The sequence below is a fragment of the Euleptes europaea genome, chromosome 9 (assembly GCF_029931775.1).
Source record: "Euleptes europaea isolate rEulEur1 chromosome 9, rEulEur1.hap1, whole genome shotgun sequence".
Taxonomy (NCBI): domain Eukaryota; kingdom Metazoa; phylum Chordata; class Lepidosauria; order Squamata; family Sphaerodactylidae; genus Euleptes; species Euleptes europaea.
Genome location: NC_079320.1, coordinates 90,384,719 through 90,403,461, shown reverse-complemented (window position 1 = coordinate 90,403,461; position 18,743 = coordinate 90,384,719). Strand labels below are relative to the sequence as shown.

Genomic DNA, 18,743 nt, shown 5'->3' with positions numbered 1-18,743 from the left:
GAGAACAGCTCTCTGCCATTGCTTTCCCTCGAAGCTCACGAGGCCTCCGAACACAAGAGTCCGTTATTTTCAAAATTAAGTGCTGACCTCCACAATACCAGGGCCTGCACTTCTCAGGACACAGCTAATTCTGTGAAAGCAGACCAGACGTCCCGCTTAGCAGCCCTTGCATCACGGCCCTATTATTAGAACAGCTAAAATTACAGCCCCATCTCAGGCTTCCTCCTTCTCAATGGTCTCTGGAAACAACGAGCCTGTAAAGGAAATGCCAGGAACACAAGGCAGAAGCAGCACAGCCCCGATTCTAACAGTTCAGTAAGATGATTACCCTCTTCAGAGCTTCTCATTCATACCACTTCATACGTTATTCTACAATTGAAAACAAAACACTATGCAGTTTAAAGAAGTGTTAAGGCATTTACAGACGCCGTCAAGCTCCTGAAAATTGTAAGCTAAGCTGCCCTACTGTTCTAGCTTCCTGTTCTAGCTTGCAACTTAGCAAGTGTTAAAGGGAAATTCTCAAGGGCACAAGGGGATGTTGGTAGAGCTCAGCACCTCAGCACAATTCTGTGCAGGAAATAAACAAGGTGCCAACAAAAATTCTTCTTGTCACTCTCATTTGATAAAGAGGGGGGAAAGGGGGGAATTGAGTGAGCCCTGTCCAGGTGAGATGGGGAGGGGGGCAAAATGCATTTCACTGTAACTCTACAATAGGATTTATATTGTGCTTGACTGGGTTAAAAGAACAGCACATATATTATCTCAGTCATATTTACATCATGTTAAGGCAGGCAATTTTTATTTTCTCCATAGCCTCACCATGCTTGGTGTTATTGTTATCAATCCTCCAATAATGCCAGAACAGTACAAGCAATACCATAGAGGCCACTGTTGTTATCCCTATACTGCTCTGAGTGAGAGGGTCTAAAGCTAAGGTAGAGTTACACCGTGCCTTGGAATAGTCCACTGCTGTTACAAATTAAGACAACTTGGCAGAGATTAATATACATGTAGAGCAAATCACTCAGAGCAGCGAGCCAGACCACACACTTCTATTGACATTATACTACACAAAGACTGTATAAAGCATTTACGCATTTTACAGAGAACAGAAACAAAGGTGTGGATTCTCTCATACATGCATGTACTCACACAAAACAAAAACTCACATGCAGGCACAATGCTGTCCCCTGACACTGCCAGACCAGTAAAAAAAGTTACCTTTTTCTTTACGGAAGGAGGCTGTATCCCCTCCACCTCTAGTTGTCAATCACACAGACAGGTGCTGCATAATTTGCCCCAATTAAAAAGGAAACTTTGTAATTTTAGGAATATAAGATACCACTGCAATGGACTTGCATTGTTTATATTATTTAAACCAGTAAAATTATCATGTTTAGGTATGGTTTGGGTGGACAAAAAAACTGTTGCAAACAAGGGAACCTCAGGCACCAATGTAAAAAAAAAGTTTAAGCAGTAGTAACTCAGTCATTTTTCAGTGGAGGTTTTTTTTCCACCATTGATCAGATTGTGTTCTTCATCAGATATATATTCCATACCAAATTTCATACTACAGGAAAAATCATCTTCAGTGTATGACAAGTAGAATATTCAGTACTTGACCACTGAAAAACCCAAATACAGCTATTCCCACTAGAAGTTAGAAAAAAATTAAATAGAATCTAACTATTCATCTCTACATCTAAATATCTGTAGTCTTTCTTATATAGTGGTATTAATATTAATTCACGCTTGGTGGTATTAGCATTATTAAATTTAACAGTGAATTGGTAAGAGGAATTTTATCCTGAAGGCAGACCGACTCAGAATGGCCCACTGCAAATTGCCCTATTTCAATAAAAGGTAAAACAGTTTTTCAATTATTTTTGAAGGAACCAATGTGTCATTTCGTCAGGATTTCACAGCCTGAGAACTGTAGACAATCCATTATCCTAGTCACAAGGTAAGAAGCACAGCAAGTCATAATTCAAGATCAAACAAAGACTGGAGAATAGGATGAACCCAGCCCAAATGTTTACCTTTAGCCCACCGCAGACTGGACAAGATGAAAAGAGAGGCTGCACTATCCCAGGGGGAGAGCTACATATTTTGCACACACTACTGGAGATGCCACCTGTTGACGTCACCTCAGCACTTCCAGAGTCCAACACCTGTCCTTGCTGTCTTAGATGTGACCACCGTGAAACAAAATCCATGCTTGCCTCAGTACTCAAGTCTTTGGTGTTTTCCACAGTAAAGGCTGCCTGGCTGGCCTTGGAACTGGCTTGTGCATCTTGATGTGTTGTCAGCAATTTCAGATCACTAACTCCTTGAGTTGCCTGGTCCTGGTCCTTGGATAGCAAGGAATCTGAACTTGTGGTCTGCACATCTTTAGCAGCTACCTGTAGCAAACTCCTGGGAGTGTCATAGGCATGTCTAAGAGAGCTAGGAACTTGGTACTCCAAGCTAGAGCTCCTTGGATGCTCGCCAGGTGGGCAAGTGCACACGTTCTGGTCTGGAGGAAGGTTTAGTGGCAGGCTCAAGAGGGATCCAAATTCATCGCCGTGGCTAATGTCCAGGCTCCCAGAGTAGGAAGAGAAACTTCCAGAGTAAGAAGAGTGACTCCCAGTAGCTATTCCACTGTCAGAAGAACTTTGGCGGCCTATCTCTTGTAACTGCCTGGAGCGAGGATGTTTAGGAGGGGGTTTGGCGATACTGTGAGTACCTTCTACATGGGCTTTTTCTTCCCCAAGGTGAATACCTTTTGCTGCAGCAAGTCCATGACTCTCTTGAGAAGTACTGGCTGAAGAATGGTCAGGCCAGATTGTCAACCTACTTCCAATACTGGCATCAGAGTGGCTTGTGTCTGAAGATGAACTGGACAAACTTCTGTCATCACCTAAGATGAAAAACAGCAGTTAATGGTCCAAATTAAACTGGCTGCACAGGAAAGCAAAAAGAAGAAGACAGCCAGGTGATCTCTCATACAATACAGAGTATTTCATACATTGGCAGGAGGGAGGAGCTTTACTTCTGTACTTCCTTAGGCTAATCCATTCCAAATAGCTTTATTGCAAGAGGGGAGAAGTGGTTCACGTGGAGCTGAGAAGTCTGGACTACCTCCGGGCTGATGGTTTCATGTCTGCTGAACTCACTCCTCAGCACACACAGAAAATCCTCTGGCCCCTCTCCTATCCAGCTTACTGCTCCATGACTATTAAGTGTCCTTTTCCTTTCTCCTAGCTCAAAACAGGCACATCTCTCATGTATGAACAGAAACTGGGCACAGCATCTCCCTTTCGGACTGTCTGACAAGATGAGCCTTGTCCCCAGACAGCTGCATGAAAGAACAGTTGCTACTGACACTGCACATGGTGGAACTCTGTTTACGGCAGCTCTGATGTAGACAGTGATGGCAGCTGCCCATCTCACTGGCAACAGCCCGAACTGGCAACCTGCTGCACAGTCCTTGATTCCTAACAACCTCCTACTGGCAGCAGTGGGCCAAGAGATTCAGGGGAAAGGGAGAAGATTTTGCAAGACAGAGTGACAAGTGGAATTCAGCCATATGTCAAAAGCAGTGGAAAGTTGGTAGATCTGATCCACAGTTCAAAAAAGTCCAAATTGTGGCAAATGGCCAAGAAACTGAAATTAAAAGGCCACATGGATTATATATTTTGTTCTTACCTCCAACGCCATGATGACTGGTGTGAGACAGAAGGCTCAGGCGTTTCTCTAACTGCAAAGCTTCATGGGCCACTCTTTCTTCCATGCTGGTGGGATTTGCACTGGGGTCTTTAAAACAGTGATACATCGTCATTGAAATTCAACTGAAATTCAACTCACACAGAAACACCTGAAGCTGCCTTGTCAAATCTATAGCTTGACAGTATTCCCCCACCCGCCCCGCGCATCCCATCCTAGCTCCTGCGCTATGGGATTAAAGAGGAAACATACAGAGCTCTGGAGCAGCTGACTCTGATGACAAACAATACTACATAGAATATTAATTTACTGAATAAAAAATGAAAGCAAGTGATTTTTAAAAGTAAACAGGCTATTTTTTGCTGTAATATAAGCTTGAGGTGGGCATTTCTTTATCATATTAGGGATGTTCACTGACCACAGAAAAAAAGCCCATCAAGTTTGATTGTGGGAAGATAGGAAAGATCAGGAAGTCTCCAGGCTCCAGCTACCATTTTCCCTCATGTAAACCAACTGTCCCTGTCCCACCTTTGCTCTGGCTAAGAAGACAACAGTCTCAGTGATGAATGGGATGGGAAAGAAATGGAGCTCCCATCAATTCCCCTCCCACTGATGAGGCTGCAGCCATGGATAGGGCACTAGGCACAGCAAAATTTGCTTTCCTGCCTGGCTCCACATCACCAAATTGTTTATATTCTCCAGATGTCAAAGAGATAAGGACCAAACTACAGGCTGAGAGACAGAAGAGCTATCATTTTTTTAAATATCCTCCACTGAACAGTATTTTTTTACTATTCCAACCAAGCAGTCAAAAAGAAAACCTCAGAGGTTGCATACCACCAGCTGCTAAGAAAAAAACCCTAGTCCTTTGATTAAGTATTTCCCTTGAGCTGTAAAGAAATAGAAGAGCAGCAAAGACTCCAGGGAGAAAATATAGGAAAATTAAGAAAAAATGATTTTGTTAGTTTCACCCAACATGCTAATTACAATTTCCCTTTCAGTGCAATTGTGTTAGTAGAAAAGGGCAAGAGTCCAGTAGCACCTTAAAGACTAACAAAAATATTTTCTGGTAGGGTATGAGCTTTCGTGAGCCACAGCTCACTTCTTCAGATACTGAAGCTGTGGGTCACGAAAGCTCATACCCTACCAGAAAATATTTTTGTTAGTCTTTAAGGTGCTACTGGACTCTTGCCCTTTTCTACTACTGCAGACAGACTAACACGGCTACCCACAGTGCAATTGTGTGTTTGTGTTAAGTGCCGTCAAGTCACTTCCGACTCCTGGCGACCCTATGAATCAATGTCCTCCAAAATGTCCTATCTTTAACAGCCTTGTCAACAAAGATGACTAATATTTGATTCACCAATTAGTTTGGTGAATTTTCCAATATAATTGGTATCCATGGTATCTGTTTAGAGTCCTATTGTTTTTTTGCTTTTTATACAGGTTCCTTCAGAACCTGCTCCTTTTTCTTTTCTGAGGAATATCTACCTTGAACCACTGACAGTACTCTTGTTCCCATTATTCTTAGTCAAGTTTCCCTAGGGAGGTTAGCCTCAATCTATGAGATGCAATTGAACCAGAGGCAGCATTATCCTCTAACACTGGCTAAGCAGGGAAGAAGAACCAGAGCTAAGAAATTCATTGTCTGGCTTCTTCAGGAAAACTAGCCAAGAAATAAATCAGTTTGTTTCAAAAGCCCTTAGAACAACATTAAAAACAGGGTATACATTCCAAATTAAATTGGTCCTTTTTAAGTTTTAACATTTGTATGCACTTAGATAATCCCAGGCAAAAGCTAGCAGCAGAAATACGAACTACAGCAGCAGATGAAAACAGACATGTCCATGGCACGTTGCTTTGTATTTGTTGCTGATTAATGTTTCATGCTTTGTGTCTTAGCGTTTAGACTCTCTTATTCATTCCAGTCAGAGCAAGGCAATTTCTCCCTTTACATGGTTGCACGATACTTCCTATACTAACCTGGCAGGACTGGACGCAAGCCAAAAGGGCCTTTCATTGGGGAGATGCCATGAACAATACAGTCAAACAAAAAGCTGATCTTCTCACCATCCATGCAAGAGAGGAAAAACACACCAGCCCCTGCAAGAAAGAAAAACATACAGAGCACATGAAAATCTAAACATATTTGGATAGCACATTTTATGGAAGATGCTGCAAGAAACCTAAGTCTGGAATACATGACACAGAGAGGGGGTTGAAATTGCGTCCACTAGCCCTGCCCTCCTGCCCCCCTGCCCCCCTTTTTTTGCTGTCATGTCATAGTTGAGGAATGGCAAAAAAAAAAAAAACCCAGAAATTTCAAGGCAAGAGATATTTGGAGGTGGTTTGCAATTGCCTGCCTCTGTGTCATGACCCTGGTGTTCCTTGGAGGTCTCCCATACAATTCCTAGCCAGGGTCAGGGCTGAGTGTGTGTGACTGGCCCAAGGTCACCCAGCAAGTTTCCATGGTGTGAGTGGGGATTTGAACCTGGGTTTCCCAGGTCCTAGTCCAACCCCTTCACCACTACACCATGCTGGCCCCCACCTACACTTAGTCAAATGCATCCAGGCAACTCAGAACCCTGAAAAAAATAAAAGTGCCCAGCCATGTGGATGGTGCCTTTGTGTATATTTCTCTATTTTGAATAATTTTTATCACAACTTACTCTTTAAAATACACACTTTATACATAAGTAGGCTCTGTGTCAAAACGGAGCCGAACACTTGTAGATAGGAGCATGGCTAGCGGATGCAACCCCACTCCCTGCATTGCCTGCATAAGCGTCATGTGTATAGAACTCCACTGTTTAGATTGAGCTTTACATAATGCTGACCAAAAGAAAAGACGTCCTGGTGTGTACAGGAGCTCCACGCAACCAGTGTCACTTTTAAATGTTCTTACCCATGCACCTTCACATTCATTTCTAAGGGTAGAGATTAAGCCCACTCAGGTTTCTACAAACAGGAGTACTGAGTCTCCGCTAAAGGGGATGCTGTTGGCTGCACCCTTCTTTGAAGAGTGGGAGCTCATAAGAGTCGCCACTGCCTGCAGTCATACAGCTCCCAGATCATCTCAGAGCATCACCTAGAAAAATGCACTCATTGTTTACTGGGATCCAAAGGCTCAGCCCGACGACCTCTTAGTGGCTGAGTGGTAATGAAAGTAATTTTCATTCTATTTTTTCAATACAAAGGATTTCACCATAGAGAGACACATCAGTCTCCCTGACAAATCATTACAGACAATGGCAACTTTCAGTTGGATACCTGAAATTCAGATTTCTATGTGACGCTGGTCTTTTTTGCAGCTCAGAAAGTTTTCCAAGGCCCCTTTCCACCCATTTTCAGCTGGCCTCTGTCTAAACATTATCAATCAATGAGGAAGTTTCTTGCTGTCTCAGGTACAAAATCCTTTCTATTCAAGGGGTAAGAACTTAAGATAAGGCCCCCTAGAATCACTATTCACTTGTACGCCATGTACAGACAATATGTACAGTTTATTCAAACGTCCTTTTCCATTGTAGCTGATGCAGCCCTTGCTGTATTGTTTTGAGGACACAAGAGGAGAGAAGCCTTCTGATGATATAAGCTAACTGCAACAGCATGTGCTTTGGAAGATGACTCTCTGGCATGTGGCATGTGTCAGCGAAGCAGGAGGGGAGAACTTAGGAGGGTCATGAAATTTTAAAAATCAAAATGGGGCTTTGTCAGTTGTTCAAGTCTGAGAACTGCTGGATTTGACCATTTTGTACCGTAACAATTATAACTGCTGCTTTAGTAGAGGCGGAACACATCCCAGTATCAGAATAAGGGAAAGAGGGGCATTTTGTGCCAGTCTTATGAGCTCAGTACCAAACTGTGGCACAGCACACAGAGGGGTGACAACATGACAAAAGAATTCACCTTATGACCAAAGGGAGGCTTCTTTTATTTTGTTTTGACTACCCATCAAGAATCTGACTACAAGAAAAAAAAATGTGATTAAATTTTTATATTACAGGATAAATAGTGGCCAAATTCTCTCAAATGAGGTTTTTGTCACTTTCCTTCTTACATGTCAGGCTTCTTCGCTATATCAGAAACACTTTCGTTTCTCACAGACTCTGTTCAAGGACTCTGTTGCTCTGCTGCCCGCATTCCTTTCCCCTCCTTTTCCCTTTGAAGCTGACAGGTGCCTGTGGGAGCCTCTCTGTACTGTTGAAGGTTATCTCATGAAACTGTATCGCCACTGCCTTGATAGTGTACTCATATAATCCAGTGTTTGCTACTTTTACTCCATTCCTGCCTTTGGGTTTTTGTGCTCTGCTTTCCTGTGAGACCATTAAAGTCATCTCATTTGAACTGTTTCGTTTACTGGTGTGACTCTGTGGTTCTTCTGGGGAACAAGTGCTCACATTACATATGAACTTAACCAAAACAAGATTTTTTTAAAAAAAATTCATTCAGTTTCCATCCAAGTCCTGGACACTAGCAGAATGTGTGTGGATGACCCCAGAGGCTGGATTTTAAGATCCCAGGAACCTGAGGAGACTCTGAACTAGGCCACAGGACACAGCCAAGGGGGATTTCTCAAGTCACAAAGTCCATGTGACTGGGGTCAGGGCACTTAACAGTTGTATGTCCAGGACAAGAGCTGCAGAAAGTATGTAAAGTGACCCAAAGTTTTACTGCAACAGCAATAGTAATAATCAGGATTTTAATTTACTGGTCAGCTGTTAAGACAACCACCACAAGTGTGACTTACTAGTGCAACGGTCTCACTGATATTTTGGTACAGGTGGACAGGCATTAAAAATCTGCTGTTTTGTTTCATGTCATTTATTTTTCCCCAATTCATGATTTATTTATTTATTAAATGTACCCATCTCATCTGACAAGCACTCAAAGCTACTTGCATAAAGTTACATACAAAAGCAATTCACATAAAAAACGAAGGTTGAAATGGACCGATTATAGATAAATAGCACCACTTGAATTCCTTCACAATAAAATGTCCTTTCTTCGTACCTTTTCAATTATGTCCTTCCACAGCACTTACTGCAAGGCCAAGGGAAAGAAAAAAGGGAACAGTGTAAAGAAGGGCTCTGGGTTCATCTTCTTACATCAATTTCCTGCCAGTTAGATGCCAGAAGGCAGGATCACCTTCGTTTTAATGTGGAGAAGGGCCAGGAGAGTGCCTTGTTCATAGTCACGGCAGGAGCTCTCGTCCCTCCGTCCTGCCTAGACCCTGCCACCTGCTCCTGCTAAGCAGCAGCTTATTGTTTCAAGGAGCTCTGGAGAGATGTACAAGGCCACACAAATGTAAACAATAAATTAAGAATATGAGAAGTTTCTATCGCAAAAAGATAGATGAAAACATACCACTATCACAATAGAGAAGCACTGAAATACTGGACAACATAATCAAGTGTGTGTATATACACACACGCACATATATATAAACTAAATATCTGAACAGTTATATACCACTTTTCTCCCCAGTTGGGGACCCAAATTTGCTTACAACACTGCCCACCCCTCCTCTATTTTATCCTTACAACAACTCTGTGATGTAGGTTAGGCTGAGAGTGAGTGACTGGCCCAAGGTCATTCAGCAAGTTTTTATGGCAGCATGAGGATTCAAACCTGGGTCCCTCAGATCTTGGTCCGACACTCTAACCACTACACAATGCTGGCAAAACAAACCATGTGACATCATCATATTTCAGGTTTCCCCATCTCCTGTTTATGCTGTTATCAACAAGAGAGTACTGAAAAGGCAAGCTCTCAGATGAGCTAACAGCAATCAAGAGGCTAGATGGCCATCTGACAGCAATGCTGCTTCTATGACCTTAGGCAGTTCATGAGAGGGAGGGCATCTTGGCCAGCTTCTGGGCATGGAGTAGGGGTCACTGGGTGTGTGTGGGGAAGGTAGTTATGAATTTCCTGCATTGCACAGGAGGTTGGACTAGATGACCCTGGTGGTCCCTTCCAACTCTATGATTCTAAGACCACAGCTGTTGTCATCTGCATGCTTTCTTGAAGTGGTCTCCTGTCTATGACAATCTTTACCCATTGCTCCTTGGGCTGTTGATTCTTCTTCTTGTATTCCTGTAGTATGGTCTAACAGCTCATTATTTCTTGTCAAAAAGTTTTTGATATCTTCCAACGAATTGACGGCATGTTTAACTTGCTTGTAGGTGAAGGTAAGTCCTTGTGGTAACAGACAGCTGTATTTTATTCCCTTGTTTCTCAGTGTCTCAGCAAAATCTTTATAGATGACTCTCTTTTCAATCAGGTGACGAGGAATGTCTTTGAGAATTATTAACGGTGTATCATCTACACTTAGATGATTCTCCAAATGAAGTTTCATAATGATATTTTTCATCCTGATGTCAAAGAAAGAGACCAAAATCTCTCTAGCTTTTGTTTTCTGTACTCGAGTTGACAAGGGGATTCTGTATATCTTGTTTATTGCATCATTTAATTCTTGTTCATTTAAATGGAATATATCAGCAAGCGATCTTATGATGGTCTCTCTGGTGCCCCCTAGTCTTTCAGGCAAATTGCGTATGCGCAAGTTAGATTCTCTCTGTTGCAAGTCCAAAACAGCTAGTTGGTCCTTCACTCGCTCTTCCTGGAGTCGTATTGCTTCAATTTGTTGTGCTTGAGATTTCATGTCCATTTTAACTTCTTTCAATTCTTCAGTATTATTTTTAACTGAAAGTTCCATCTTATGCATGCCATTTTTCATTGTTGTAATTTGTTCTTTTAGTCTCTTGATCTCATTTATCATGCCATCAAATTTTTGAGTAATAATTGAAGTCATTTGTATAGCTGATTGTTCTTGTTGCATGGAAACCTGTTCAAACTTCTTCTTTAATAATTCAGTTTGCATGGCCAACATTTCCTGTATCTTTTGATGATGACTTTCCATGATTGTCTGTGTCTTTTGTGTTTTCCAGACTAGTAAGTTAAATACAAGCAGGCAGCACAGTGCAAAAAAGCTACTAAGTTGTTAGAAGGCTCTGGCTTGGCTTTGGAGCTTATTCCAGGAAGAATACAGAGCATTGTAAGGCTGTGGGCTTTCCGTCGCTCCCACTCTATGATTAAGGAAAGTAGGATTTATTTTGCTGCTACACTGAGTGGGGCACATCCGGCCCAACAGCCCACTATGGTTTCCTGTCTTCCTAGAGAAGCCACTTCCTGAATGAAAATGTGGCTGGAGGACTCTCCCAAGGTAAAGGAATGGAGAATTGAAAGCGAAAGATTTCTCCCCTTCCACGCCGCAGCCGCCGATTGGTAGCTATTTATGCCACTCAATTCTTTCCGATTGTTCTGTTTGCCTGCTAATTCAGTTTTTAGTTTAATTAAATAGTCTTTTTAGTCGGAAGATCACTTAGAATCCTGGGTGGAGGGGTACAGAGTCTTTAACCGATTTTACAAAATTCCAGTCATTCAGAATCGGATTAGTTGACAAAAGGAGTTCATGTAACTTACTCGGATGTTGGAAATCGGGGTTCTCTGTTATTAGCTTGTTTGACGTTCAGTGAAAGGTAGAGGAGATCGTAGCCTATTGCCATGAGACGTTCGTGGCGGTGGAATTCCTCCTCGGCCGGCGGGACTTCAACCAACCCTCCTCCACATCAAGCAGCTCTTGTGGGAGGGGGGTGGGAGTCAAACCGCTCTTCTTCAGAAGCAGGGGGTTGCCTGCATTCCGATCCACTATTTAGGATCGGAGTCGGGGCTTTTAAAAGGGGCCCTGGTTCAAAACGCCTGTTGGTTCCCTCGAGAGAACTCGGGGGACATCTTGCTGGGATCAGTTCTCTACCAGAAGTCGGGGCACAGCCAATCTCAAGACAGCTGCCACAATGGGACAGCCAGCCACAAAACGTTGGGAGGTCTCAAGCCAAGCATCATCCTACATGGATGGAAGCTGCTTTCAACAGCGTGCTTCCTGCAGGTGCAAGGGTGATGCCTCCTGGGCTCTTCTGAAGCACTTCTTGCACCAAGCAGGCAGAGGAAAGCTAGGATCAGCCCTTTGCTTTGAGGAAGAGATGCTGTTTGGTTTCAGCTTCTAAAGGAAAGGAAGAGTCTTGCTCACACCATCGCCACAAGCCCAGAGATGTAAAGACACATGTCTGCTTCAAAACCAGTGGCCTACAGCTGTGACATGCCTGCCTGGGAGCAGCTCAGCACTTTGCTAGTCAGTCAGCAGGAACAGATTTCAGTGGCAGTTGCTTACAGGGGTGGAGAAACATTACATTTGTTGTTTTATATTACCAAGAAAGGGAAGAAAACACAGAGCAGCCTTTTTTGGTGACCATCATGCATTTCTATTAACATCATTTGCACCCTGCGAGTCCTCAGAGATGGGCTAGTGTAGGTCTCCTTAGCAGGTTCTTGAGCAGCAGAAAACAACTTTCACTTTAGAAGCTGCTTCAGTTGGCAAAGGATGCCATGGACAGGCATTCATCTACTATGGACATTTCAGTGTTGCTGCTTAATGAAATGGCCCAGCCTCCTCCTCCCCTTGCTCAATTTCAGTTGACACACATCCACCGGCTGTTTATAAGCGCAGTGCCCACTGCCAGCCCATCAGTCAGCTGGGAGAGGGCTTCAGACTCATCTTTGGCAGGCAGCCTGCCATCAGTCAGTGCCCAGAGTCACACCTTCCCTGGGGCAGAGGGAGTGTGTGAAAGCCAAAGCCCACCCACTGGGGGAACTCAGGGATGCCAGGGGCGATGCGCTGTTTGCCAGTGCCAGCAGAAGCCCTGGAGACCGCAGTGACAGCGGAGGAGGAAGGCGGGGCCACCTGAAGCGGTGGGACAGTCATCAGGGCCATGGAGGCAGAAGGAGGTCTGTCAATTTTATGAAACCTTATGGGGGAAGGAGGTTGACTTACGAGACTGAGGAGGAAAATATAAATCCCCATAGCTCAGGGGCAAGGAAGAAACCCAGGCTGACTCTGAGGCAGGGGTCCCCAACCTGCTTCAGACTGCTGGCACCAATGAAATTTGTTGAAGGAATAGACAGCGCAACCCCAAAATGGCTGCCACAGAAGTCATAAGAATATAAGAAAGGCCATGCAGGTTCAGACCAAGGTCCATCAAGTCCAGCAATCTGTTCCCACAGTGGCCAACCAGGGGCCTCTAAGAAGCCAACAAACAAGACCACTGCAGCAGCTTTATCCTGCCTGTGTTCCACAGCACCTATTATATGAGACATGCTCATCTGATCCAGGAGAGAATAGGTGTGCATCATGACTAGTATCCATTTTTACTAGTAGCCATGAATAGCCCTCTCCTCCATGAACATGTCCACTCCCCTCTTCAAGCCTTCCAAGTCGGAAGCCATCATCACATCCTGGGGCAGGGAGTTCCACAATTTAACCATGCATTGTGTGAAGAAATACTTCCTTTTATCTGTTTTGAATCTCTCACTCTCCAGCTTCAGCAGATGACCACTACCCCACACTGGCTCTGCAAGCCATAGCACAGGCAACACAGAGATCTGCGAGTTACCGAAGGCCGTTTGAGAAAGGAAAATAAATGGGTGTCATTTACAAGATTACGAAAAATAAAGTATAGATCAAGGGACGATGCCTGGGATTGTGTGTGTGGACATGCACACGGACACTCGTTCATTTGAGTAAATGACAAAGCGTAGTTGGAGAGCAAATTTGTTCCATGGTTTAAATAAGAGATCAACAGAAGATAACAGGTTCCAGAGGGTTAAGCGTCTCCCCTCACTCCTAGCTTAGAGGAGGCCAAGGGGAAGGAAGTTTTGAAATATTGTACGAAAGTAGCCCTGAGCCTATAAAATAGGGTGGAGTTTAATTTGAAACAAATAAATACATTCCTATCTGCACACTTTGTATAAAACCAAAGCAAATAAAAACCCCAAAAATGCTAGCTCATGCTGCTCCACAATATCTGGTCCTGAATTATCTGGCAGCAAATTTTAGAATATCAGAAATTTTAACAGAAATGTTTATTTCTTCCAATTCTCTGTGTCAACCTACACAGATATATGCACCTCTGCGTGACTGCAACCCACTATCCCAGAGGTGAGTATTGCCCCCCTGTAGTCAAATAACAAAACAAACTGCAGAGTCACTCACAGAAACCACACCGAGTTCCTCCTTCAAAGACGAATCCATTCGGAACAGCTCCGTAGCGTCGCAGATCAGAGAGTTTCCACTGCCCCATTATCGTTGGTGGGATATCTTTTACTAGCACTAGAATATCATTGCAGAAGTGGAGAGTAGCTGGACCACTTTCCAGTTTAGTTCCAGGGGCTACCACAACATGAAACCTGTGAACTTCAAGGTTTAAAAACAAAACAAAAACACACAGAGAAGGAATTACATTATTTGCCAAAAATATTTAAGTAGACAAATGTGAGCAAAACAGGATTTTGCTAAAGCCAGCATGCACATTTTCATACCAATAAACATTACCGAAATGAACAAGTGTGCATCTTCCAAGCCCTGATGGAAAACGCTAGACTACTGTAGATCAAACTACTATAATGGTGTATGTGCCTTTGAAGACAACTTGGAAAATTCAGATGGTACAGAATATGGTGCCCATCAGCTGACTAGGGCTAGCCACTATGCTGAGATCATGCCCTTTTTAAAACAGCTGCCCTGGCTCCCCAATACGCTTCCAGGTGCCGGTGCTTACCTTGAAAGCCCTTCATGACCTGGGACCCACACATATGAAGAACCACCTCGCCTTACACCAAACCGCATGCCACCTTGGTTCAGCCCAATAACTCCATTTTGTAGTATCCTTTCTCTTTAGTGGACATGACTACCTACTCAAGGGTTTTCTCCATTACAATTCTAACCTTTTGGGATGGGCTTCCAACAGGACCCAGAAGGCCTCATCCCTCCAAGCCTTTTCAAAGGCCTGTAAGGTTGCTTTATTTGAGAGGGCCCCTCTGCTGAGTATCTGGACATTAGTTGTCTCTTTGTCATCAACACCTTACTATATGATTAATGTTTAATGTGCAAACTTGTCTTTTATGTTTTGGTTACTGTAAGCTACTCTGAGGTATTTGTAACAGTGAGATAAAAATATATCATTAAAATTATTTATTAAAATACAAATACATAATAAATTAAAGGACTGGGTTTTTGTGATCTTTTGGTACTTCAGCTTTAACATTCAATAACTATAAATTTAACAGAATGTGCAACAGGAGTTGGTCCCTTCCTGACTACTTATTTTTTTGAAAATGATATTGTTAACAAAGCATTTTTAAGCTAGAATGAAAAATATGCAAATGAATGAAAAATATGATGGGATTCCATGGGGGCAGAGGAGAGGCTCCAAACGTGTGTGTGTGTGCGCGCGTGCGTGCACGTGCGTGCAGAATTCAGCTCCTTCAGCCTCTTTGTTTTTTTTAAAGGAAGCCCCTAGCCCTTATAGAGCCATGAACAAATGTCAGAAAGGTAAGTATGGTTGTTTATGCATAGGTACTTACACTCACGTTCACCCCCGGTCTGTCTCGGTTCTTCCTTGGAGTTATGCATGAGTTTTCTGTCCATTACAGATGCCAGCCCTCACAAATCCTGGGACTTCCCGATTCTTCCCTCTCCCCTGAGCTCAGCCCAGGTGAAATTCCCGTGCATAAGGCAAAGGACACGCAAGCTTGGTTTCTTTCACAGCCAATTACAAAGCAGCATGTAAAGAGGCGGGGATTCAAATGCTTCCTGCCTCCTCAGAGCTCTTTCTGAGCAGAAGAAAGGCTTTTTTAAACCAAGGCTTGGATTTCTCCACCCCCCTTCAGATTGCTCCATTTTTTGTTTCTTGTTCTTAAAATGCTTTTTTATGCAGCAATTGGGTTGGGGGGGATTCTCTCTCACAGTAAGCTGTACAAAGTAAGCCAATTACAAAGCAGCATAGATTCCCAACAGGAAAGTGTGGGTCCAGCGAGCAATGAACCTCAGGTAAAACTCCCGTGCATAAACGACCTATGTGAACTGCTTCTGTTTTCGAAGCCAAAGAGCCGAACAGACCAAACCATTTCCAAGGGCTTCTGTGCCTTGCATTGCTCAATCACACAATAAGCAAAGTCAGAATAATGGCTTTTAACACAAAATACACGGTCTCAAAATACTGTCTTAAAGTAGGAAAGAAAAGTTAGCCTGTTCTATAATTTTATTCCACACTCCCTGAAAAATCTAGTTTGGCTATCGAGCAGCACAGGACTAAACATTTTAAAAACAAGCCTTGCTCTAATAGCTCTTTAAAAGAATAAGGGGCCAAGATCAAAACCCTGGATCTCCCCTTTGCACTGTTCAACTAACTAACAACTTTAGAAGACATGAAGGGGGAAGGGGAGAACATAAGAAGAGGACGATAAGAAGGAAGGGGGAATTACAGCCTTTTTGCAGCCCAGTGGTTGGGGACTGCCTGTGTCAATTCTAGCTTGCAATGGGAACACGTCCTGTAAAATCTGAGGACAGAATGAGACATTATCTTGTTCCCAAATCCGTATTTGTCTAGGTAATGGGGCATTTGTAGGAGAGAATCAGTAGGCAGGAGAAATCACTGTTTAATCCCTAACATACAGTCAATTTCCTGCAGTGTCTCCAACCCCAACCCCACTATGCTCCCTCTGAGATTCAGATCCAGACTGGCACAAAAAATGCCTCGGGGATTGCACAAAAGAACTGGAGTGCATGTGTGCTGGGGGGGGGGGATTAAGCACCCACCTCCTGCCTGACCATTTTCCTCTGCAAATGCCTCCTCCCTATTTCACATTTGCCTTGTGATGAAAAGTCAGGGGTGGCAGCCCAATGCCACACACCAGCATGGTATGCTTTTTGCACACCTACATAACTCAAATGTGTGAAATGTGCAAAATGCCAATGCCAGTGTGGCACCAAAGCTCACAATGCAGGCTGAAGCTGATGACAACGAGATGTTCTAGTCATGTCAACAGGCCTTGAGATATGCTATAAGGATTGAAAGAAAAGAGGGAAAAGGATAGCCGCTGAGGAACAAACCTAATCAAAGACAATATGTACCACTTTGGTGAACTAATATGGAGTATGTATAAAGGTTGGACTAGATGGCCCTTGAGGTCCCTTCCAACTCTATGTTTCTATATGTTAAATCACAATCACATCACTGTCCACACCTAAAACAGGTTATAGGGAGGCAAGATTCACTTGGAATGGAGCGTAACTGCTAGACACCCACAGAGACATATTGGGTGGCAAGCACACACCACAACAACTGCGTGTGAATGTATCTCAGAACTGCAGGACAGCCCCATCTCACACACCTTCAATCTAGGCAGATGACAAGAATCCATGCGGGGTGGAACTGACAAGGGACCAAATCATGGGGAGTGAGAACAAAAGCAGGTACTGCTTTAACACATTCTCTCCACATGGAGGTCAAGGCAGTGAAGCCAGATCCCAGATGGTTCTATCCCAGCAAGCACAGGGAAATTCATGACCAGAATCTAAATCTCATGGACAACATCAAGGAAGGGGCTGTGCTTACTCTATAAAATTTTACATTTTTTTCTTAAACCCTTTACTTTCAAAACTTGCATCAAGTTCTTGATTTAACAAAAGTGAAATGAGACATTACCTTCACCTAAACTATAGCGGATCCGAACATCCCAGGCCTGCATAGTTTCCTTGTTCTCGAAACCCAGTACAACCACCTGAGTCAAACAGATGATGGCGAGAGCATGATTCAGACCCTCATAACACAGCCCAGGGTCAAGGCCACAGATGTCTTCCAAAGTTATGCTGCTTCGCTCCTTCAGACCTTTCAGTCGTTCAGACCTGTCCTTATATACCAGCAGGAGTAAACAATCTGAAAGACGGAAATGTGTCATGAAATCTGATGCAAGATAGAACACAATTATTTATTTACAACAGAGAACCTGCAAGGACTTGCAGGGTGAATTTCCCTCTCCGGCACAATTTCCATCTTTTCCTTTCTTAAAAGCCCCCATAGCCTTCCCCCTTCCCTGCCTCCTTTCCTTCCCATTCACCAGTCAACCTATCTTTATTTTTTCCCCATCTTTACTTTGGCACCCTCTACCCAGGAAAAACTTATGGCTGAGTTATATGCTGCTGGTTGCCAGGGCAGGGGCAGTTGTGCAGTGGGGAACCTGCTAGGACCTGCAAAGGGCACCCATTTTCCCATCTCAATTTTCCTACACTATTGCCTCTTTCCCTCTACCCGACAACCCCCATATCCTCAACCTTCTCTGCTTTCTTCTCTACTTTCCACCTACCTACCAACCTTTTATCTGCCCCTCCATCTTCAACTATATTTATTATTTATTGCAGCATTCATACCCCACCATTCTCCACAATGGGGAAGCAGCTTACTTCATTCTCCTCTCCTCCATTTTATCCTCAGAACAACCCTGTGAAAACCCCTGGAAAATGGCTCCCCCAGCCTGCCCTGGTCCCACCCCCAAATGGAAGGTCTGTCTGACCCTGCCCTTTCTCCAAAAGAGGGGATGGGAGAAAGGAGGAAGAGGCAGGCCTGCCTCTGCAGTTGGGCCAGCTGCTGCACAGAACTCGCAGCACAGTCTGGTCACCTCCGGGACTCAAGGAAAATGTAATTTATAATCCGGTCTGTGTCACAGTCCTTCAAGGGGAGAGCTGCAAAGGTGAAGGGGTTGAAGTCAAGAGGACAGCAGATTCCGAGTCTTACTATAATTATCAAGCTGAAATGTTTTTTAAAATATAGGAAAAATCTGTAATAATTTAAGAAATAAGTAAAGATTTCTGAAAATCTGTTGGGGCAAGATGTTTTCTTTTCTTTTTACGAACCCACTATACATATTTCAGACAGACAGCATGGTGTAGTGGTTTTGATTCCCCACTCCTCCACACGCAGCCTGCTGGGTGACCTTGGGCCAGTCACATTTCTCTCTGAACTCTCTCGGCCCAGGAGGAGGCAGGTAATGGCAAAACCACCTCCGAACATCTCTTGCCTTGAAAACTCTACGGGGTTGTCATAAGTCAGCTGGGACTTGACAGCACTTTTCAGCACAGTAGAAATAGC

General features: G+C 43.6%; 1 protein-coding gene across 1 annotated transcript in view; it reads right to left on the bottom strand.

Annotated features, from left to right (window-relative positions):
* Positions 1 to 18,743, bottom strand: part of DOK7 (docking protein 7) — a 42,283-nt gene that overhangs the window by 14,126 nt on the left and 9,414 nt on the right. The window contains exons 3-7 of the mRNA XM_056855308.1: positions 17,304 to 17,534; positions 13,811 to 14,011; positions 5,689 to 5,808; positions 3,688 to 3,795; positions 2,040 to 2,899 (exon numbers count right to left, since the gene is read on the bottom strand). Of these exons, the coding sequence (XP_056711286.1) occupies positions 2,040 to 2,899; positions 3,688 to 3,795; positions 5,689 to 5,808; positions 13,811 to 14,011; positions 17,304 to 17,534 (1,520 nt within the window). The remainder of the gene's footprint in view (positions 1 to 2,039; positions 2,900 to 3,687; positions 3,796 to 5,688; positions 5,809 to 13,810; positions 14,012 to 17,303; positions 17,535 to 18,743) is intronic.